Source organism: Dromiciops gliroides, chromosome 3 (genome assembly GCF_019393635.1).
Source record: "Dromiciops gliroides isolate mDroGli1 chromosome 3, mDroGli1.pri, whole genome shotgun sequence".
NCBI lineage: Eukaryota > Metazoa > Chordata > Mammalia > Microbiotheria > Microbiotheriidae > Dromiciops > Dromiciops gliroides.
Genome location: NC_057863.1, coordinates 181,246,230 through 181,269,805, shown reverse-complemented (window position 1 = coordinate 181,269,805; position 23,576 = coordinate 181,246,230). Strand labels below are relative to the sequence as shown.

Below are 23,576 nucleotides of genomic sequence, written 5' to 3'. Positions count from 1 at the left end.
AAGTTCTCTCTACTAATGCAGATCAGCAAATGTTCTGCAACTTGTAGTGTTTTCTGTGCAGTTGATGGACTTACCCAGGGTCATACAGGCAGCACACAGTATCTGTCAAATGGACTTGAGCCCAGGTCTTCCTGACATTATGCCATACTGACTCTTATTAAGATCATAAAATCATAAATTTAGAATTTGAAAGGAAACCAATTTCCCTTTCTGAGCCTTAACTTTCTCAACTGTAAAATCAGAGATTTAGACTGTGGTCCTTGTGTTCTTTCTCCCTTGTCTTTTCCTTATTATCTCAGCAATTCCCTCTGATGAAAATTACTCCATTGGAGGGGTTCCCTGTATCCCTCGTAAACACACTTCAAATTTTTTCTTCACAAAAGTTCTTTAGGAAATACTTTTTAAGAAAATTACCTTACTTCAAATCTAAAGTAATTTAAAGTAAGAGGAAATGATATTTTTCTTATAACGATAGAGTTTATGATGTAAGCTTAAATTCTGGGCCCCTGTTGGGGGAAAATGATACCCTTTTATTGATTTTTAAATTATCAGGACCTTCAAAGAAAGGTTATATTTGTTTTTGTGTGAGTTCCTGCAATTCAGGGTCTTTGGTTATATTATGACCTATGTTTATAATTTTTGAAGTTTTACTTTTTGAAGAAATTAAATGTGTAACATCTTCTCTTTCATTTTGCAGTCATTATAAGTGTTGGCCACAAACATTCCTGAAATCTTTCATAGATATTTGGGCAGAAACAAGCAGGAATATTATTGTGCATTCTTAAAATTATGTTATAACTTTTTTGTTCATAATAGAGCAGTTTATTCTTTAAGAGAACTGGCATTTAATTTAGCACAATTTGGTTTAAGGGCAAAAACACAAATGTGGGGAGATGCAACATGATTCTCTTGAAGGTCCAGCTTTCTGTGACTTAGGACATTCTTTTGCAAGATTTCAGTTAAAATTTCCTCATAATGCTATTTCTAGCTAATGTGCAATCCACATTTTAGTGAGGATCCTAAATTTTTTTCTTAAATTGATGCAAAAATATTGTTATTTTTTCCATCTTAATAGTATTTTTCCCCAATTACATGTGAATATAGCTTTCAATGTTTATTTTTATAAGATTTTGAATTCCAAATTTTCTCCCTTCCTAAGACAGCAAGCAATCTGGTATGGGTTATTAAGTTATGATTGTTCATGTTAAAAAAGTATTTTCTAAAGAATGTTTATTTCACTGAATTAAACTTGCACCAAAGCAATGTTTTGTATCAAATGTATGTGTATTTTAGATTTGTTTTAAAAAAACTTTAAAAAAATTTGATTATTTTGAAACAGCAAGAAACTGCAGGACAGCAGGAGTTTTCTGCACAACTTCAAAAGCGAGAACATTTTTTAAGACAAAAAGAAGAGCTACTAATTCAACATGAACTTGCTTTAACTAAAATTAAAAGTGTTGAAGAAGAAATTCATACAAAATTTCAAATTATGAAAGAGGTAACTATATAGGAAGATTTCAGTTTAGTGTAAACACTTTTTTTTCTTGACATAGCTAGTTAAACTGAGTTTCATTGCTTGATTTCATTATGGGTATACTTGGTATGAAGTTGGCCCTGTAGAAATGAACATTTGTTTTCATTTGAATTTGGGGAAAGTAGGACTTAGTAACTAAAATCAGTATAAATAAGCATGTGTATCTTGAGTGAAACTTTTTTGAGCAGTCATATTTTTCTGGTTTTCAACCAAAAGTAAAGTTGAGAGCTTGAGACAAAATGAAGCTTACTACTGATAGTTTTAAAGCTGTTACACAAGAAAAAGGGAATGAAGTTAATTTATTATGATACTTATTCCTAGCTTGGCATGTTCCCTAGTGAAGGGATTTGCACTGCCAAGAAGTATTACCAAACCCTGGATTGTGTGCTTTTCTGCATTCTCATTTCTTACTCATATGTTTTATATGATGGATTTTTAGTATCTCTTGGATTTTAAAAAGTTTATACTAGTGAGTGCTGTACTAGTGCTTAGCACAGTGTCTGGCAAGTATTAGACTCAAAAACTACTTGTTCAAAAAAACAAAACAAAACAAAAATACATGTTGACTTTTTGACTTGATTGTAATTTAATGAAATAAAATTATTTTTCCTTAAGATCATGGAATCAAAATTCTAATAGGAATGTTCAGCCTGAGTGAAGAGACAATGTTGTACAGTCAAAAGCACAGGGGATTTGGAGTCAGAAGACTTGGGTTCAATTCCCACCTCTGTTACTTACTGCTTATGTGGCCTTGGGCAAGTCACTTAACCTTTCTGGCCCTCAGTTTCCTCATTTTAAAATAAAGGGATTGAATTGGGTAACATCTTAAGTCCCCTTTAGCTCCAAATCTTTGAATCTATAATCAGGGTCAGTGGTTTTTCATATTTCTTTTCCTCAACTCTAGTGAAGTATTTTTTTCATGCCTCTGAACCTGCTGTGCTTAAAATGGCTGCAGTAATTACCCTTAATTTTCATAATATTTCTATAATTAACTTGAGAACAATCTTGACTTGGTTCTTGGTAGTATGAGACCTTAAAGCAACCTGCTTGTTTAGTTGAATGAGGGTAAAGAGAACTAAAAGTTTTAGCAGTTTATCTCTAAAGCTTGCCATTCTTATTTTAATTTGCAAAATAGGGAAAAGTTGGTTTGGATCATTTCATCCACTTTATGTATCCCATCCTTTTTTAAAATACCTATTTAGATATAATTTGTTATTTTCATATTTGGTGATGATCCAGTTTTAGAGATGACACTACTAGGAAGCTTTGCTTAATAAGACCAAGTATTTGGGCTGCTGCAACTTTTGAACATCTGTTTTCATTAGTTTCTGCTTTATCTTACCCATTTTTGGACTACTTTCTTTAAAGCTCTGTATCATGCTTATAGGATATTCAAGATCCTTTCCTGTTTATCACCATAATAAATAAGATACACTTAGGCTCTGTCTACATCATGCCCCCAAATTGTATGTCTTATTCATTGACAAAATAAACCAATCATACTGGTTGGTTATCGTCATGTACATAACACATCTGATTGATTGGCTTATTATTTTTACTCTTTAGATGTTGAATTGTACATACATTCTTAATTTAGAATTGAATATTTGGGCAAATAACAAATGTTTCATTAGGTCTTTTTCTTTGAGTATTGCTTTCTCTATCAGAACTTAGGATCTTCTTGGAAGTGATCAAATGTTGATTAATTTATTTTAATTTAACATACATTTTCCATATAACATATCCATTGCTATTTTATAAATATTTTTATCATTATCTTATTTTTCCATATTTGATTCTATTCGTTCACTGAGTTTCATTCTTAGTGATCTGAACATAGGTTAAGTGGCCACAATTCTTTTTTTTTTACAGAATAATTTAATTAGATACCCATTGATCATGTTTGAGTCATGCCAATATAATACAAATAATGGTAACACTTTAATGTATAGTTTTAGTTCTATGCCAATCAAATTACCATGTAGATTACTTTATAGAGCTAGAAAAAATAACAAAATTAATTTAGAGAAGCACACCATCCAGAATCTCAAGAGAGACAATGAAAAAAACAGTAGTAATGAAGAGGCAACAGCACTTGAGACTTAAAATTATACTATAATGTAGTAATTATCAAAAAACCTAGTGGGTTCTGCTTAAAGACAAAAGAATTGATCAGTGGAACAGTCTGGGAAAGAAAAAAAAATCAATCTCAATAAAACCCTGTTCAATATGGCTCAAAACATTCTACTTGGGGAGGGATACCTTCCATATTTCACAAGAACTGCTAGAAAAACTAAGGTGGCCACAATTCTTATGATGATTAAGTTATCACATGTAGTGAGATTTGTGCCATGAAGTTTTATAATTTCGTTTGATCTGCATGATTTAAAATATCAATAGCTTTTAATTAATTGATGTTAGTTGGTGACTTTCTGAACATATCACTGATTCTATGTCCTTACCTAATTTTTAGAAGTTATTTTTTCCCCTAAGCATCACATTGAAGAAATTAAGCACTTAACAGAAGCTCTTAAAGAGAAGACTAAAGAAAACAAGAGACTCAAGTCATCTTTTGACACATTGAAAGAGTTAAATGATACCCTCAAAAAACAGGCAAGAGCTATTTTCATTCTTATTTGTGTGTACAACTTAAATCTTAAGACACATTATGCTTAATGTTTAGAGAAAGTTTGGTAATAATAGTAATTTTATCAAAGACTTATTTTAAGCATGACAATCCTTAAGTGATCATGTTTTTCCTCAGTCACTTTGGTATCTAACTTAGATTTTGACAATATGAAATTTCTGTAGATTACAAAGGGATTACTAGAGTTTAAAAAAACAAAATAACAAACTAGTCTTTAGTAGCCAGTGAAAGAAATTTTCTGGCTTTGGGAACAAATGATATCTTAAAAAACTGGTTTCTGGCCATATTGAATATCTTAAGCCACTGTTTTGTAGCCTTTGTTTCTCAATGTTGTTTGTTCTTTTCTTACTTGTGAAAATTTTGACTCTCAGGCTCTTGGTGGTGGAAAAACCATGGCAGGAAAATGAAGAGTCTCTATCTCTGTCTTTATTTGCCTTTATCTGTCTGTTTTGTTTGAGGAAGAGAGATGTATACATAATGTGCTAATCATTGGGATACAAATAGAACAAGCAAGACAGTTCCTGATCTAAAGGTACAGTGGTGAAGCAGATAATAATACATCTTTTTAAATGTCTTTTCCACTGGGAAAAAAAAATATATTTCTGATGTTCAGTTATTTGATGATACTTTTGTTGTGAGAATTTCCTTTTTCAGTTCTTCAGTCCTTTTGAAAAGAGTAGTGGATGCCAGCTCCTATAGAAGCAGTTGACAGGTTGTAGCTTGACACATTACTTCTCAGGACTTGTGGTATGAGGCAGGTAATGATATTCACAGGGTTCTTGGATGGCAGTTGGTCACTGGGTAGTGTTGGTGCTGGTTGGAATGGCAGGCTCCTTCTCTACAGTGGCTGCTCACCTTAATGATGGCTATGAGACATTGGCTGGAAACAGGACTGGTAGTTTGAAGGATATTGCAATTTCCAGGACCCTTGGACTCTGGGTATCCTGAAATGTCTCCACAAGGGTGTAAGGGGAGGTGGTGGTTAATAGGGTATTGGTTTGAACTGCTTGGCACATGTTGTTACCTCTTGTTTCTCCCTGTGAACTCCTTGCTGCTTAAGCCAGGCTCACTTGTTGGGGATGGTGGAACCCTTCTTTATAAAGTTTGCTCCTCTGGTTGTTGTTTAAAGAGGCCAGACTGGGGGGAGTGCTGGTAGTTTGGGGGTGCTGTTATTTCTGGGTCTTTTGGGCTTGCCTGCCCATTGTTTGGCAGTTGGTATTGGTTGTAATGGGGCTGGTGAGCAACTTCACTGCAAAGGTTGCTTCTCTCCATAATAGCTGTAGGCTACTAGTTGAACTAGTCTTGGGCACTGAACTTCCTGGTGTTCTTAGGCTCTGAGTTTTGGTCTCTTTCCACTGACATCAGAAAGGAGGTGGTGGTCAAGGTGTTAGCAGTTTGAGCTACCTGGCATACCCTCAGGACACCTCACTGCTTAAGGCTCACCTGCCTCATTAGTGGTAGTTGATCAAATGTCTGTTCTGGACTGAAAACAAAAATTGGGGATTGGTAAATTTTTCTTCACACTACTAAGTGACAATGTTTTTTCACAGTGACCTCATGTAAGCATAGATGAATACTGATAGGTTTGTGCTCTCAAATTGCTGATAGAAGTATATGCATATGCACATACATATATATACAAACACATACATACATCATTTATTACCACTGATGACAGAAAAAATAGTAGACAAATATTTTTCATGCTAGTATATATACATTTATTTATGATGCATTGAGAATTATAAGTTTACAGAATATAACATTGCCCTGTCTAGAGAGACTCTTGACATTTCTTTTCTGATTTGTGATTTAGGTATTTATTTTGTAAACCTTTAATGCACTATTTCAGTTTGAGTTGTTATTGCAAAACACACATAAACTTTTTGTTATTGATGTTTTGAAAGATCACTGGGGTACTCCTACCAACACATTAAAATCCTTTGTCTGTTGGTCATCCTTTTCTATTTTTATCTAGCCTGGTAATCAGATGACAGATCTGTAGGCTATATACAAAGTTAGTTTTTTGTACACTAATACATAAAAATAGATAATACCAAAATTACTAGATTTATAGTATAGACTAGAGCTTGTTGTCTTACTAGCATAGATTTCTAAAAAGCCAGTCACCTTTATAATGAAATAGTGGAAATATGATTTTAGTTGAGATATCATATACATGGCAAAATAATAATTGTATTCCTATTACCATTGAGGGCATTACCATCCTCCCAGTCCCCCAGCCTTACAACCTACATCTCATCCTAGACACCTCAATCTCTCTCATTCCTCTTTTGTGAAGGCCTATCAGTTTCACCTTTGTAGCATCTCTCATATTCCCCTTTCTCTCCTCTGTTAAGACTCTGGTGCAGACCCTTATCACCCCATACCTGGACTACAGAAATAACCTGCTGATTGGTCTGCCTGCCACAAAATTCTCCCCACTCTAGTTCATCCTCTGCTCAGCTGTCAAAGAAATGCCCTTACTCTGGTGCGTTCTCGTCACCTCCAGAATCAGGTTTAAAATTCTCTGTCTGTTGTGCAAAGCCCTTACATGACCTGTCTCCCTTCCCCCCAGGTCTTCTTACTTCTTACACTTCCCCTCTCCTCCTTCAATACATTGACACTGGCTTCCATGCTGTTCCTTGAACAAAAACACTTGGAGCATTTTCACTAACTGTACTTTCATGAAATTCTCTCCTTCCTCATCTTGACTTGCTGGCTTCTTTCAAGTACAAGATGAAATTCTACCTTCTGCAGGAAGTCTTTCCTAGTCTCTCTTAATTGTAGTTCCTTTCTTCTGTTAAATTTTTTTCCAGTTTATTCTGTGTACAGGTTGTTTATACAAATTTATTTGCATATTTTTTCCTACATTGGATTGTGAGCTCCTTGAGAGCAAGGACTGTTTTGGGCCTTTCTTTGTGTTCACAGCATTTAGCACAATGTCTGACATGTAGCATGTGCTTAATAAATGTTTATTAATTGACTGAAGTATGATTGAGAATTTCATTACATTTTATTTCTGCAAATATTTTATTTTACCCTTTTAGTTAAATGATGTAAGTGAACAAAACAAGAAAATGGAAATTCAAGCTAAAAAAGTTCAAGGTCGTTTAGAGAATTTACAGGTGAGTTTCCTACTCTTTCACATCAGTTTTTTTTTTTAAGTCCTTTTGTTTTTGATCATTTTAAAGATAAATGTCATTTATTTCGTGGGTGTAACATACCTTTACAGAGGAAGTGTAATTTTGTGGCAGTACAGAAGTGTAAAGCTGTTTCTCCATCCCTTCATGAAATGAAAACTACAAAGCAAGAAAAAACATCAACTTCAAGAATCAGTAAGGTACAATATGAACAACAACTTTGTAAATAGAAAGGAAGGATAAAGTGAACATATTTAATGGTCATTTTTAGCTCTTTATCAAAAGTAATCCAAAATTTAAAAATTGGAGTATTAGAGTCTGACACTTAAATGAAGCCTTTGAAGGAGACAGGAAAGCAGAAACGCAGAATAAAAAGTTCTCTACTACTTAATATAAAAAATTTTGCTGTTGTTGTTTAGATTGTTTCCCCTTATTCTCTTTATATTGAGATTTATTGTTTGTTGACAACAAAAGAATCTTTTGACCACTGTCTAGTCTGCCAAAAAGTCAGTGCTGTGTGTTTGGTAAATTACTTTACCTTCTCTGGACCTTAGTTTCATCTTTTAAAAAAACAACAGCTTTGGGGGCAGCTGGGTGGCGCAGTGGATAGAGCACTGGCCCTGGAGTCAGGAGTACCTGAGTTCAAATCCGACCTCAGAAACTTGACACTTACTAGCTGTGTGACCCTGGGCAAGTCATTTAACCCCAATTGCCTCACTAAAAAAAAAGAAAGAAAGAAAGAAAAAACAAAAAAACCCAGCTTTATAAAAGTAGTACATTAGAGTTCATGATTTTTCATATTACAGATGAGGTGGTCAGATTACTACAGGGTGTCCCTATGTAAGAACTCCTTCTTCCAACTGAAAAGATCAGTAACCTGTCTATAACTTAATCAGGATTCTAGGGAGTTGTCTGGGACACATAGCCAGTAAGTGTAGAAGTGGTATGTGAAGCCATGTTTTTCTAAGTTTGTATTTTTTTATGCTATAAATATGTGTACACACATTTCAAAACTTCAGGAATTTGGTGCACATGGAAGCTCGTCTGTGCATTAGTAGATGATTCAATGAGTTGCTATGGCCAAAAAAAGAAAAGAAAAGAAAAGAAAAGATAAGAAAAGAAACATTTGCCAGCTCTCTGGTATTCAGCTTCTTCTTTGTTGTCAGATACACAGGTCATTCAATTCTGGCATAGGATCTGCTGGGGCTCTACAAGCATGGCCTTTTAGAAACCAAGGACAGCTCCATGCCTTGAAGAGGAATCTAAATAAGTGTTTGTCACATTTCTCTCCATTGTTCTTTGAGGAAAGAAATTGCAGCAGAGATTCCTCAAGTAGGAATTTGCTCGCTGTTGAGATCTTTCAGTTTATTAATGCTTTATTGTGGCTTCTCATATCCAGTTTTAAAAAGGAAATCCCATTGTACCAAACTTACATAAGGAACTTTGAGTGATTCCTAAGGAAAATGTTTTCATACACACTTATTTTGGGGAGACTTATATATTACATAGTATGTTAACAAACATCAATGTTGCATAAGGATTTTTTTAGTTATTTTAGAGTAAGATAACCTTATCAATCCAATAAAGACCAGTTGTGTAGTAAAATATTTATGTTGGTTTTTCTGCAGTCATCTGAGAAATTTTTAAGTTGTTTGAGTTCCTGTAATGAGTTGAAATGAAAGAAATTATGACCTGATTTCTGCCTTATAGATTAATGGACGTGTCTATGAGATTTTAATTGTTTTGATGGAATGGATCTCAGACCATCATCTTAGTAAACTGAAACCAGAAGATGGTGAAGGAGATGATCAAAAGCAGTGCTGCCAATTTTCCACCCTTAAAAGCTATATTCAAGAGAAGTGTGTAAAGGTATTTTGTAAACTTTGAAATATAGTAAGAAACCATATTGCATTTTCTAAAAACAGCATTGTAATTCAAGATGTAAAAAAAGTGTTGAAAATAATTTTCATTGCTTTTTTCAGTTCTAAACATAGTTCTTGAAATGAGAATTTTTGTTATTTTCTTGTATTGTTATTTATTTCAGGTACATTTTACTTATGTCTGACTCCAAATTAGTAGCCTGCATTTTCCCCCCCAAGGACAGGTTATTGTCTTTAAGTAACAGAAATATTTCCTTTTATTTATAAATGGACTCAAGTAAATCTTTTCCAAAAAAGGCAAATTATTCATCAGATTTAAGACTAATAATTATACAACAGTACAATAACAGCAATAGGGAAGAACATTTAGTATATTAATGACTTGGGGTTCTGTTTATACTTCTATTGTGAATGAGGAACTGGAATTATAGGTATCAGTACATGAATATTAGTTGATCTTGGTTTCCTCTAACTCATTTACTTACAGGCAGTATTTTGTTGAAGAGGAAAAATTGTCTTACTTAAAACAAACATGAATAGTCTTGATAATAGTCTGAATACAAATAGAATTCCAGTTAATGATTTATTATTTGGCCTTTGCTATTATGGAAATTAACCAGCGTTAATAATATGAAGGTTTTTTATTAGGCATGAATTGTAACTATAAAAGACTAACTTTTAAAAAAAGAAATGTGTCAGAACTGATGCATATAAGTCAGTTTTGTTTTAAATAAAAATACAACTTATATGTCTAAGAGTATTATCTCCTTCCTTGTAGTTACTTTGAAGGAAGTCTTACGGTTATTCTAATAATGTTGTAATTGCTAAAAAAAAAATTTGAAAAAAATGTTTTGTGCAGAAGATTTTTGGGACATATTCAAATATAATGGCTTAATTTTAAAAAACCAACATTTTTTTTCTCTAGCTTTTGCCTGTGATTGCAGAGCAGCTACAGTGGATGCCATTTGTTAACCTCAAACTGCATTTGCCTGTAATAAAATTTATTTATTGGTCTATAAGGCAACTAGATTACGGAACACAGGTAATTAATAATACTCCATTTTCAACTAACAGTCATTTATTATTCTTTCTTGAATATAGTCCCAGTGACAGACTGTATCTGCTTTTTGATAACCAGTCTAGCTAAGTACAGATAGTCTCTTTACCAACAGACTGATAAGATAATAATTTGGCCACAGCAGCCCAGGAAACTAAGAAAAGCACAAAATGCCACTTAGTCCTATGAGGCTCCTATCTGCTTTTGCAGTGGTAGATGCAGGGCATTGAGAAAAGGGGAAATGGGCTATAAGAAACACATAGCTTTTAGATAGTAGACACATTAACTTAGCTTTGTTACTCTAAATAGGAGTATCCCACTGCCCATTCTCTCATCCCCATCCTTCAACCCTAACCCTACCAATGAGTTCCTATTCTAGTCCTGACTGCTTTTGTACTGTGTTCTCTGGGTCTCCTATTTTATAATTAACAAACTTTCCTTTCATTTTAGACTTCTTCCTCTCATGATCTTTCCACATTCTGGCACCCATAGTCTCTATGGTTCCCCCAAGATGACACTGTATTCTTAGTGATCCTATGCAGTATCTATCGTACCTTCTCTACTATAAACCCTCCTTTGCCTCCCACTTCCATCTCCAGCACACAGGTCTTGGGTTGGGGTGGGGGGAGTGACATATTCCTTATTCCCCACTTCCATTTCTGTATTCTCACTATATCACCATCACTCACTCTATTCAAATTTATCACCTAATCCAGATCCTGATTGCCCTTCCTGCTGTGCCAAATCCCAAATTTGGATTATTCCCACTGTCGACTTCCTTAAACTTCTGACTAGGTCCTGTTAGCTGATCTTCATTGGACCAACACTGCCACAAACCAGTCCTTCTGAGTGTGTGCACACGTGCGCATGCGCGTTTTGTGTGTGTGTGTGTGTGTGTGTGTGTGTGTGTGTGTGTGTGTGTGTGTGAGACATGTCACACATACACACTTACAGACCTTCTACTCCCCACAGTAGCTGTTCCAAATCTTGTCTTTTTTCCTTAGAGCTCCCATACTGCCTTCTAGGATTCCATCCTCTCAGCGGAAGACTTTACCTCATACTTAACTGTATGAGAAAATAAAGGCTCTTTGCCTCTCTCCTCTTTTCTCTTCTCCCCTTCTCTACATTTCACAACTCTCTCTTATTTCCCCATTCTCTCCTTCTTTACTCCCAGCTCCTCTACAGGTGCATTTTTGTTTGTTTGTTTTTGTTTTTTTGCTGAGGCAATTGGGGTTAAGTGACTTGCCTAGGGTCACACAGCTAGTAAGTGTTAAGTGTCTAAGGCCAGATTTGAACTCAGGTCCTCCTGACTCCAAGACTGGTGCTCTATCCACTGTGCCACCTAGCTGCCCCTACAGGTGCATTTTTGATGCTGTCTCCTCATTTCCTCTAGGCAGTTTCTCCGACAGTCATTCATTCAGTTAATGAGTATTTACTACAAGCTTACTGTGTGCCTACATGTACTGGGGATGCAAGAACCAGGCATGAAACAATCCTCCCACCCCTCTAAATCTTCTGTTTCTCCCTATCTACTGACTCTTTCTCTACTGATTACAAACATGTCCAAGTTTCCCTGCCCTTTAAAAAACAAACAAAAAAAGCATGCCTTCAAGTTACTGTTTTAAATTTCTTCTCTTTCTCATTCCAACTTGTAAGGTGTTTACACTTATTACCTATACTTACTCTCCTTTCACTTATCAACATTTTACCTCTGACCCCATGACTTAACTCAAGCTGCTTTCTCCAAAGATGCGAATGTTTCGTTATTTACAAATCTGTTGGTTTTTTCTTAGTCCTAATCCTTCTTGGTCTTTTGGTAGCATTTGAAATGGTTGACTGGCCTTTCCTGGATACTTTTCTTCTTTGGGTTTTTGTGACATTGTTTTCTTTTGGTTCTTCTGCCAGTCTAGTCACTTCTTCTTAGTGTCCTTTATTTGGTCTTCATCTATCTCTTAACTCTTTTTTTGGGGGGGGGGCGGGGCAGGCAGTGAGAGTTAAGTGACTTGCCCAGGGTCATACAGCTAGTAAGTGTCAAGTGTCTGAGGCCAGATTTGAACTCAAGTCCTCCTGAATCCAGGGCTGGTGTTTTATCCATTGCGCCAACTAGCTGCACTGCATATCTTACCTCTTATAGTTCTGTTGTAGGGCCTCTTCTTTTTCTGTGCTTTCTGTCTTGGTGACATCACCATCTCTTGTAAGTTTAGTTTCATTGTTTCTAAACAGATGATGTACATTTATATATATTCAGGACCAGACTTTTCTTCTGCATTCTAATCCTATATCACCAACAGTCTGTTACACATTTCATAGTGGATATCTTAGTAGGCATCTCAAACTCAGCATGTCTAATACAGAACTCATGTTTTCCCATAAACCTGTGCCTATTCCAAAGTCACTATTTCTGTTAAGGGCTACATCGCCCTTTCAGTCACTAAGGTTTGCCAGTCTGACCTGTCAGGGCTTATAGAAACTCTCTCTTATCCCATCTGCAACTATTTGATTAACGAAAAATGGTTTGACTGCAAGTGGACATTAGCAGCTTTTCTGTGTTTTGGAGGACTGGCCTATCTTACTGTCAGGTTTCTTCTAGGGTAAAAAATACATACAGAAGTGTTTGTAGTGGGGAAAAATCATTCCTTGTCCTTACTGGGGAACTTGACCATCAGCACTGCTTAGAACATTGTTTACATCTACACTGGGACAGCTAGGTGGTGCAGTAGATAGAGCACTGGCCCAGAAGTTGGGAAGACCTGAGTTCAGATCTCACCTCCTACTAGATGTGTGACCCTGGGCAAGTCACTTAACCTGATTGCAGCAAACATCTGGGGCAATGTCCACTTGTCTTGATGTATATCTTGTCACTGGACCCAGATGAATCTGGCAAAGAGAGTAAGGCTGGTGACCTTGCACAGCCCTCACTTAAATCCAGTTCACTGCAAGTCATGATATCACCTCCTGATGTCATGGTCCTCTTCGAGAACAAAGGACTTAAAATCTCCCCTTGTCACTATTACCCCACATATCTAATCAATAGCCAAATCTTGCAATTTATACTTCTGCAACATTTCTTTGGTCTTTCCTCTCCTCTTCACTGACAGAGCCACCACTCTAGTTCAGGCCTTCATAACTTTCATCAGAACTATTAAAATAGCAGCCTCCCAATTTGCCCCTGCCATGTCTCTTATCACTCTTGATGTCTTCCGCACAGCTGTTAATGTTGTTTTTCTTAAGCTCGGGTCTGACCATATCACTTTTCTACTTAATAACCTCCAGATCAAATATTACCTCTTCTGTTTGATTCTCAAAGCACTCCACAATCTGGCCCCAGCTAACCTTTTTTTTTTTTTTTTTTTTTTTTGGGCAGGGCAGTGAGGGTTAAATGACTTGCCCAGGGTCATACAGCTAGTAAGTTTTAAGTGTCTGAGGCTGGATTTGAACTCAGGTCTTCCTGAATCCAGGGCTGGTGTTTTATCCACTGTGCCAACTAGCTGCCCCCCACCCAGTTTACCTTAATTACTTTTTTATACATTGCGTGTTTTCACACATTGTGTTCCTGCCATATTGGCCTTATTTTTATTCTTCCTCAGACATGAGACTTCATTTCAATCACATCTCCATGTCTTTGTACTGGCTATCCACTATCCCTAGAATGTTCTCCCTTTTTACCTCCACTTCTTAGAACCCCTGATTTCCATCAAGATTCAGCTTAAGTGTCACATTCTGTATTAAACCTTGTCTGATTCTCCCCAGTTGTTAGGCACCTTCTCCTCCTCCAACCAAATCGCCTTTTATTCTGTATGTATTCATGTTTGTTTCCTATGATAAGACTCTTTCATTTTTGTCTTTTTATCCCATCCCTGTCATCTAGCATAGTACCTGGAAAATAGACGCTCAATGTTTATTTATTGATTGATTGATTTTGCTAATTGTCCAATGACCATTCAGTGGGTATACTTCTAAAAGAACTGAATTATACCAATAGTGACGTTTTCACAATACACAAAACCAGAAGACAGAAGAAAGTTGAAGCCAATTGGAGGAATGAATTCAAAGTTCTCCTTGGAAAGACAAAGACATTAATAAAGTTAGTTTCACTGTAGTTCCAAAGGCAACCACAAACATTTAGTGGGACACTTGCTCATAATTTATTGCATTGCTTGTGATGAACATTTGTAATGACCACCAAGATTATTGTATGTTTTGCAACAATACCTGTTGCAGAGAATGTGGAGATAAATTGTGTAATGCTTTCAATTGAGTCAACATAGACATTAATACTTGATAAATGTTAAGATGAAAGTAGCCAGTGGAGCGTATTGTAAATATAGCTCAGGAGAAAGGAAGGCTTATAAATTAATGCAGGTTTCATTTCTAAATGTCATAAACATTTTCTTTAGGAAGAGAGTTGAGTGGCCCCAGACATGATAAGGACTAAGTAACTCCTCCCACCCCCACCTCTGCCATGGAATTAATTGTATTCTGACAGAAAATGATTCCTTAACATTCTGAATCAGTGGTCTATGTACAATAGCCTCTCCTTGTTAGCATAAAGATGAAGAACACCAAATTAAAAGGAAGAATAAAAATGAGATTTTGTTGTTGGAAAGGAAGGGGTGATTTCATTGATGCAGGTAATTCCTCATCTAGAGACTTCTTTTAGCAGGGGAAGAGAGCAGTTTGTCTCTACTTCGTAGACTTTTAGAAAGTTGCCTAGGACACTAAACAGTTTAATTGATTTATCCATGGTCATAATAACTAGTATCTATCAAGCAGGACTTGGACCCTGGTCTTCCTGACTCCATGGTAGGCTTTCTATGCACACACCATACTGCCTCCTAAGAAGAAGAAGTGGTGTTCAATGGAAGCGGTATAAAGCATATGAGAGTTGCATGGCCTGAAAAAGAGATCAGGCAGGGCAGCTAGGTGGCGCAATGGATAAAGCACCGGCTCTGGATTCAGGAGTACCTGAGTTCAAATCCAGCTTCAGACACTTGACACTTACTAGCTGTGTGACCCTGGGCAAGTCACTTAACCCTCATTGCCCAGCCAAAAAAAAAGAGATCAGGCACCATTAGAGGGTTTATCCCCGGTGGACGACTCATTTGCCTTATTTGTGCACACAGAATATCAAGGAATCCAGAGGAAGACCTAGAGGTCCCTCTGTGAAGGATTTGGGGGGGGGGGATGGGCAAGAGTTGCATAAGTTGAGAAGGTATGAATAGATTGAGATTATCCAGTTTTTTTGGGGCAAGGCAATTGGGTTTAAGTGACTTGCCCAGGGTCACACAGCTAGTAAGTGTCGTGTCTGAGGCCACATTTAAACTTAGGTCCTCCTGATTCCAGGGCCAGTGCTTTTACCACCTAACTGCCCCAAGGCAACACTCTTAATTATGGAGTCAAAAATCCATTGAATTATTCTTTCCCTTTATTTTACTTGTTTTCTTACTTTATTTTGCAGTCTCTCTTTTCTCCTCATTTGTTCATCATCTTTTTTTGTTTGTTTGCCTGACTTGTTCATTTTTTCCTGCCTTTTAAAAAAAGGCACCTCTTATATCAGGGTTTGCATGCTTTTCTTATATTATTTGCTTTGCCTTTTTTTTTTCCAATTCTCAAGGCAATAGAGTTAATAGAAATGATCAATTTAAAAAATCTTGTGCTTGATTTCTTCTAGGTATTAATATCCTGGTGAAATATCTAATGTTTTCCTTTTCAACCTTGTCTCAAAGCTGAAAAGTTCTGGGTTGGCTCTATTATAATTGTGGTAGGCTTTATCTTCTTATGTTTACTCATCTCTCTATCCTTAGTTGCTACGTAGAACTTTGTATCAGGGCCAGGCCCTGCTTCCTTCCAAGTTTTTGAAGTGAACCTGCGTCACTTGGGTTCCTACAATGACCTCCACCTCCCGGGATTGGACCCCTGTTTTTGGTCAGAGGGCTGTGGTTTTAGAGGGCTCAGGAAGTTGAAACCTCTGGTCTAGGATTGTTCAGGTCTCAGAACTACTTCCTGTCACTCCTTTTCTTTTTTTTTTTTGGCAGGGCAATGAGGGTTAAGTGACTTGCCCAGGGTCACACAGCTAGTGAGTGTCAAGTGTCCGAGGCTGGATTTGAACTCAGGTCCTCCTGACTCCAGGGCCAGTGCTCTGTCCACTGCATCACCTAGCTGCCCCCCCACCCAGGTCTTTTTCTAATATAGAATTTAAAACACAAACTATTTAGAACTTGCATTTTGCTTTGATGTATGTACATGTGTAGACACACTGAAAATAGTACATCTTTTTAACAGCATTCAACTATGACTGCAACAATGAGGCGGCTAGGTGAAGAACTCTTCAAAGGAGTAACTAAGGGAACTCATGATGCCTCTCCAGAACTTTTTGTGGCAACTAAGCCAAAGACAGCAGTTTTCTTTAAGAGCCCAAACTTACCTTTAAGATTTCTGTCGACTTTAATTGTACTCAAAACAGTAACTCAAGGTAAGCTCTCAAAATCTATTTGTAGCTTTACTTTTGTTAAATACCTGACATATAAAGAAAAGCTATTATTCAATGACTTCCACTGTCTGTAAAGGTTTTAAAGTTGTAAAGTGTAAGGTTCTGATTTGGGTTATTTTATTAGAACTCTAAAAATGTTCAGTTAATTTTCTCATGCTATTATAGCAGCTTTTGTTATGTCATGAGTATTTATCATAAGTGGACACTGAGTGACAGTGAATTAAAGTGGAGTTTAGTGCTCTAGCTATTGGAGATTCTTATTTATTTCTAAGTGAATTTCTTTGTCTTCTTAGTGGATAAGGAACAGGAGATCTTTTAGAAAATCTGAGGCTTGTAACCAGGACCCTGGTTATATGGTCATTGCCAAATCTTAAGTTTTCTCAGGAACATTATTTACCTTCTAATTATGTTAGAAATGATTTAAAGTGTTTGCCTATTTCTGCTTTTAATTTGCCTTTAACACTCTAGATTTTGGGGGGCAGTGGTGGAAGGATGGGGAGAAAAAATTGATATCTAAGTATCTCAGCCTTGTCATATTATTGTAAATGCTGTTATTCTTGGGTGGGACCCCAATCCTTCTACTACTGGATGTATTCTTTCTGTTCCTGCCCATTAACTTCTCATTGCTGTCCAGTAGGAAAAAGGCATAGTAAAGCCTCATAAATATGACTATAGTTTTATACTCCTGCAGTCTTAACCCATTATTCATTTTGTCTAGCTATTATTACATCCTTGCTTTTATTGGAGAAAAGTAGAGGCAGATGAGAAATGAGCGTTTGGAGGTTTTTGTGGTTTTTTCATGTTTTTGGTTTTTTGTGGGGCAATGAGGGTTAAGTGATTTGCCCAGGGTCACACAGCTGGTAAGTGTCAAGTGTCTGAGGTCAAATTTGAACTCAGGTCCTCCTGAATCCAGGGCTGGTATTTTATCCACTGCACCACCTAGCTGCCCCTGTGGGGTTTTTTTTTTTTTGAGGCTGCTCTTCAACAAACACATCACTACTGTGTAGAAGTGCATAGCAAATTCCAGATTTTAAAGGTATATTCACATACCAATAACTATTAGAAGCTTTCCTCCTGCTCCAAATCAGAGAGCATCTGATTAAAGATTTATAGAGTCTAACAACAGATGAGGGGCTCATACTCTCAGCAAAAAGAGTCCTGGATTAAGATACTGGGTTCTAATTCCAGTTCTGCTATTGCTTGTGACTTTGGACATGTCATGTTACTTCTGTGAGCTTCAATTTCTTTATTTCCTCTCTCAGGTCCTTTCCAGTTCTTTTGAATAAGAAATTTTTGGTGCTGCTTTTTAGAAAGCTTCAATGTTAGAAAAATTAAGATCACAAAGCAGTTATTAAAAAATGATACTATATACCCTATTGGAAAATTGATCATACCCTGAAGTATACAACTTATTTTAAACCTTATCAGAAGATTGGATATTAATGAGAAATTATCATTCTTGTCAACTTAAAGAAATACAGTAGGTGGCGCTGTGATTAAACTTTTGCTCCTATAGAGAAATTATTAATTCATGATTTAAGTCTACTTCAGATTAATCTTTTTGCTAAATTAAAATGAGACATAGCAGATTCTGTTATTTAACTGAACAATGTTTGATTTTACTATATTGCAAATATTTAAGAACTGCTCCAGTATTGTAGAAAGATAGTTTTCTATAGTTTTCCTTGGAACAGATTCTATAGGAAATCATTTATTAATTAAATTAGTGACTTCTGGGTTAAAATCTTTATTTCTGAAGATTTTTCATGTGGATATTATTTTCATACCAATGCTTCACACTTTATAATAATCTACAATTCTAATTCTTAATTGTCGGATTTCTGTTCTAAAATGCAAACAATGTGACAAAAATAATTTGAGGATAAATTGCAATATGGTATAGTAATATATTGTGTAGTAGAGAAATTTCACTTGCAAAAAAATAACTATTTCCATTATTTGGAGAGCAGCTGTTTACAAGCTATTACCATAGAAGGATAATTTTCAGAAGTTTGTGCTTTTTGATATTCATAAACTTTTAAAAAATATAATGTAAAAAATTTTGTTTACTCAACCGTCAGTTATTTTTAAGCACCTACTGCTCTATGCAAGGAACTGTGCTAAGCTCTGGTGACACAAAGACAAAAGTGAAATGCTTCCTTACCCTCAAGGATCTTGCATTCTACTGCAAGAGTACACAATGGGTACATGTATATTGTTGTATACGTTTATACATAACACATAGAAAATAAATGCAAGTGGTGAGTACACTAAGATATAGGGGAATCAGGCAAGGCTTCACATAGAAGGTGACATTTGAGCCGAGTCTTGAAGAAGACAAGGGATTTAAGAGGTGGAGGTCAGGAGTATATTTCAGGAACAAAGGACAGAATAGCATGAAGATGGGAGATAGAGTAGAAGGTGTGTGGGGATCAGCAGAAGTGTATGAAGGAGTAGTAATGTGTAAGAAGACAGAAAAGGTAGGAAGGATTGTACAGAGATTAGAATGCTGAAATGAAGCAAATGACGCATTTATATTGGATCTTTGAGGTAATGGGGGATTAGTGGAGTTTGTTGAATAAGTTAGTGGCATGGCCAGACCTGTGCTTTATGTAAATCACTTTGGTTGTGATGTGGGATGGAATTAGGGTCAAATTGATTGTGAGTTGCCCCAAAAGAATTACAAGACTCAGTGACTCAGTTTCCCAAGTTTTATTGAAATACTGTGAGTGAACACAGGGAGAGAACCAGAAAAATGGAAAGGTATCTCTCAAATGGTGAAAGAAAATACAGTTATATTTATAGTATTGATAAATTGATTATCAGTCTCATTATAATAATCTCCACCTTTGGGAGGTACAGGGGAGTGCCTGTCCTAATTTGGAGTTCCTAGAGTCCTAAGCCAATCCCTGAGGCAGGTACCTTTTTCTGTGGAGGTGTGTTTTGGGGGTTTCTGCATCATAAGGTGAATCTGGGGACAAATTTGGCCTTTTCTGCACATGTCTCCTTCTGGTTCCCATGCTTACTTTCAAAACATCTTCATTTATCATTTATTGCTAGTTTGAGTTTCTATAGCCTGTCAATGTATCGTTGTTATAGTCTTAGGCCTTCATGGCCCAGCTCCCTCTGTTCCTGTTATGGGTACTGATTTCTGTGGGTAAGAGAACTTAGCATCCTGACTTGTAAGTTATCCATTAACTGGGGTCTGAATTCCTCTTAGAGCTCATATATGAATTAGAGTTTGGGCCTTAGGTTTTTCTATTAACCTCTTTTTGACTCCTACATCAGTTGCTCTGTGGAGAATGAATTGGGGTAGGCACAAGCATGAGGTAAGGGGAATAAATAGGAGACTTCTTGAGTAGTCGTGGTGAGAGGTAATGAGGGCCTGGACCAAGTGGTGGTAGTGTGAGTGATGCTGGGATTTAATAAATGTTGAATTGTTAAACTCATGACAGCATCTTAAATAATTTATTCCTTTGTGATATAAATGACACATTAGATATTTTATTGTGTGTCACCAAAGAGAATTCTAAAATGGTACATTTCAGAGAAAGTATTAGTATTGATAGAGAAAGTTCTCACCCAGGAGTTCCATACACTGATGAAATTGCAGGTCAGATTTTTAAAAATTGTCTTTAGAACATTAGTCTTGTTAAGGGTCACACAGCTAGTAAGTGTCAAGTATCTGAGGCTGGATTTGAACTCAGATCCTCCTGAATCCAGGGCTGGTGCTCTATCTACTGCGCCACCTAGCTGCCCCTTGTCATTTTTAATGGCAGTTATACTAAATAGTTTTTGAGAAAAAAATAGGTGTAAGCTCATTAGAGAGAATGTTTTTCTGGAATTTATATACTTATATCTATATATCCTTAGCCAGATTTTGCTTTTCCTTTCTGAAGTCACTTGGCATACAAGGTATCCACATGAGAAGGATGAAATATCATTAAACTTGAGCTTTTGATTGGCACATGAAATTTCTTAGGGTTGCTAGGTAGTGAAGGAACTAGAGTTTGGATTTTTTTTTTGGATTAAGAAATCCCATTTAAGATCAATGTATATTTTTGTAATGTTAGAAACTCAGCAGAGTATTTCTTTATCTTGGTGCAGGAAGATACAAAAACAAATTAAACACTCCTTGCCTTGACGGATCTTATATTCTGTCAGGGTAAATTATGTGCATCTACAGAATAAGTACAAGGGAATATTTAGGTGGAGGCATAGAATATGGAATAATATGGAACCATTAGGAAAGTCCTCATGGAAAAGGATGGAGCTTGAGTTGAACATGAAGGAAACTAGGAATTGTAAGAGATTGTAAGTACATTCCAGAACCTAGGCTTGGAGACCAGACAGTTTTGTGTGCGTGAAGAATCACAAGAAGGCCAGCCAGTCTGGCTAGGCTGTGTAAAGGGGGGGCTAAAATTCTAGCTATACTGTCTAAAATATCTGAGTGGTCACCAGTAAATTATAAGCTTTAGCAAGAGTATTTAAATGTTTAAGTATTTATTAAAGAACATTAGGATCAGAGAGAAAGGTAAAAATCTAGCTATTTCTAAGAGACCCTATTATTCGACCCGCCATGGCTAAACCAAAAGAGACAGAACCCTTCTGCCAGAGTCCACTTCCTACTTCATGTCCCCCTCCCAGAAATGGGAGGTTCCTCAAGTTGATTGGCTGGTAACCTTGATAGACAGTACCCACAGGCAAATGTCACTTCTGACGCTAAGGATCTTGACCACATGGCTTGTCTTCAGAGGCCTTCACCTCATGGCAGAGCTTTTCTACAGTAAGTCTCCAGCAGGTGGCGTCATTCCAATCGTTACAGCTGTCAAAGTGTATGAAGGGTATGATATTTTAAAAACCTAGACAAAAGCTGGAGCCAGGTTTGTAAAAGATTTTCAGTGCTAAGCACGCAAGCATTTTGGAAGCTATTATATTTGTTGTCGTTGTTGTTGTTCAGTTGTTGTTCAGTTGTTTCGGTTGTGTCTGACTCTTCGTGACCCCATTTGGTTTCTTTTTGGCAAAGATACTGGAATGGTTTGCCATTTCTTTCTCCAGCTCATTTTATAGATGAGGAAACTGAGGTAAACAGGGTGAAGTGACTTGTCCAGGGTCACACAGTTAGGAAGTGTCTGAGGTCAGATTTGAACTCAGGAAGATGAGTCTTTCTGACTCCAGGCTTGATACTTTATCCACTTTGCCACCTCGCTGCCACACTTGGATTTATATAAGTAATAATTTTTAAAAAAATATGTAGTATCCTTAAGACATAATGAAAAATATATTATTTTTGGTGACTGGAGATGTTTAGCCTAGAAAAGTGAAGATTTGGAAAGGATGTGCTTAGATAGTTATCTTTAAGTATCTGAAGGATATCATATATTAAAGATTCAGACTTGTTCTAGCCCCAGAGGGCTATACTAGGAGCAGTGGTTAAAAGGTAAAAATGGGAAGATTTGGGCTTGATGAAAGGAAAAAGTTGGCAGCAATTAGAACTAAGACTGTAATGGACTGCCTTGGAAGGCAGTAGGCTCCTTCTCTTTTGAGATCTTGAAGCAGCACCTGGATGAGCACTCATTGGCTTTTTTTTTTAACTTCTTGGTGAGGGTAGTTTTTATTTAAAAGAGAATTGGTTTTGTTTTCTGTCTTTAAGTTTCTCAGTGCTAAAATGTGATCTCAAACCACAAATATGTATTGGAAATTTAAAAGCTTTAAAGTTATAGGTGTAATGTTAGCCTACTTCATCTTACATTATCTGTTCAGTAAACATTTAAGAGCATACTGTATGTCAGGGACTGCTAGGTACTGTTCATACAAAGATAAGAATGAAACATTCTCTGCCTTCTAGGAGCTTACATTTTACTTCAAGGTAGGGACAGTGGAGAATATGTACACATACAAAACATATACAAAGCAAACTTTTTTTTTTTGTGGGAAAAGGAAAACACGTAAAACTGGGGCAATCAAAAAAGGCCTGCTAAAAGATGTGGCACTTGAGCTGAGCCTGGAAGGAAGTGAGGGATTTATTTCCTCTTTCTCAATTCAAATTCCAACAAATCCAGGGGAGGGAAAAATTAAATTTAATTTTGTTGTCTTTTCTCAAGTCTTTCACTTTTGTTTCTTTCGAAGATTTGTTAGTGACAGTTTTAGTTTTCTTCTGTCTGATTAATGATTACAGTAGTGATTATGACAAATTGTTGATTTCATATTTTGATGTGTTTCAGTTGATTACCTGGCCCAGGCATTTGATTCGCTTTGCTTGGACTTGAAGATAGATGAAGGAAAAGCCTTGTTTTTGGAGTATCAAGCTGTGCCAGTTCTACTAAGTCATCTAAAAATAACCAATAAAGGACTGCTCTCCAATGTCATGGATAGCTTACTTCAAATGACAGTCGAATCTCGTAAGTTTTAGAATTGCATATCCTTAGAAAAAAGTGAAGATGATGCTTTTCTTTTGCTTTAAGAGGTAACCTCTGGAATATCCAGGGATGGTAGTTCATTTCAGTTCAATACAAATTTATTTTATTACATTTTAAAGGTAAAATTTTAATTTGGCTTTCATATACAAGTTAATATTAATATTAAAAGAAAATCATGTAAGTTGAATTGAACAAGAAATTAGAGGTTATAATTGTACATGATTATAATTTCTGTTATTTATTGATTATTAACTTATCCCTAAGTGATACCCATTTTCTTTGACATAGTTCTATTTGGATTGTTCACATTTCCTGCTGCTTTTTCTGACCTTATTGCATAATTACATATTGTTTCCCAAAAAGTTTGGACCATTTCTCAGCTCCACTATCAGTGTAATTGCATGCC

The 23,576-nt window shown here is 36.3% G+C and overlaps 1 protein-coding gene across 1 annotated transcript in view; it reads left to right on the top strand.

The window, feature by feature from the left end:
* The window catches only part of CCDC138 (coiled-coil domain containing 138), a 60,981-nt gene that overhangs the window by 12,181 nt on the left and 25,224 nt on the right, over positions 1 to 23,576 (top strand). The window contains exons 6-13 of the mRNA XM_043996381.1: positions 1,340 to 1,498; positions 4,028 to 4,147; positions 7,232 to 7,309; positions 7,417 to 7,524; positions 9,035 to 9,193; positions 10,130 to 10,246; positions 16,544 to 16,733; positions 22,976 to 23,152. Coding sequence (XP_043852316.1) covers positions 1,340 to 1,498; positions 4,028 to 4,147; positions 7,232 to 7,309; positions 7,417 to 7,524; positions 9,035 to 9,193; positions 10,130 to 10,246; positions 16,544 to 16,733; positions 22,976 to 23,152 — 1,108 coding nt within the window. The remainder of the gene's footprint in view (positions 1 to 1,339; positions 1,499 to 4,027; positions 4,148 to 7,231; positions 7,310 to 7,416; positions 7,525 to 9,034; positions 9,194 to 10,129; positions 10,247 to 16,543; positions 16,734 to 22,975; positions 23,153 to 23,576) is intronic.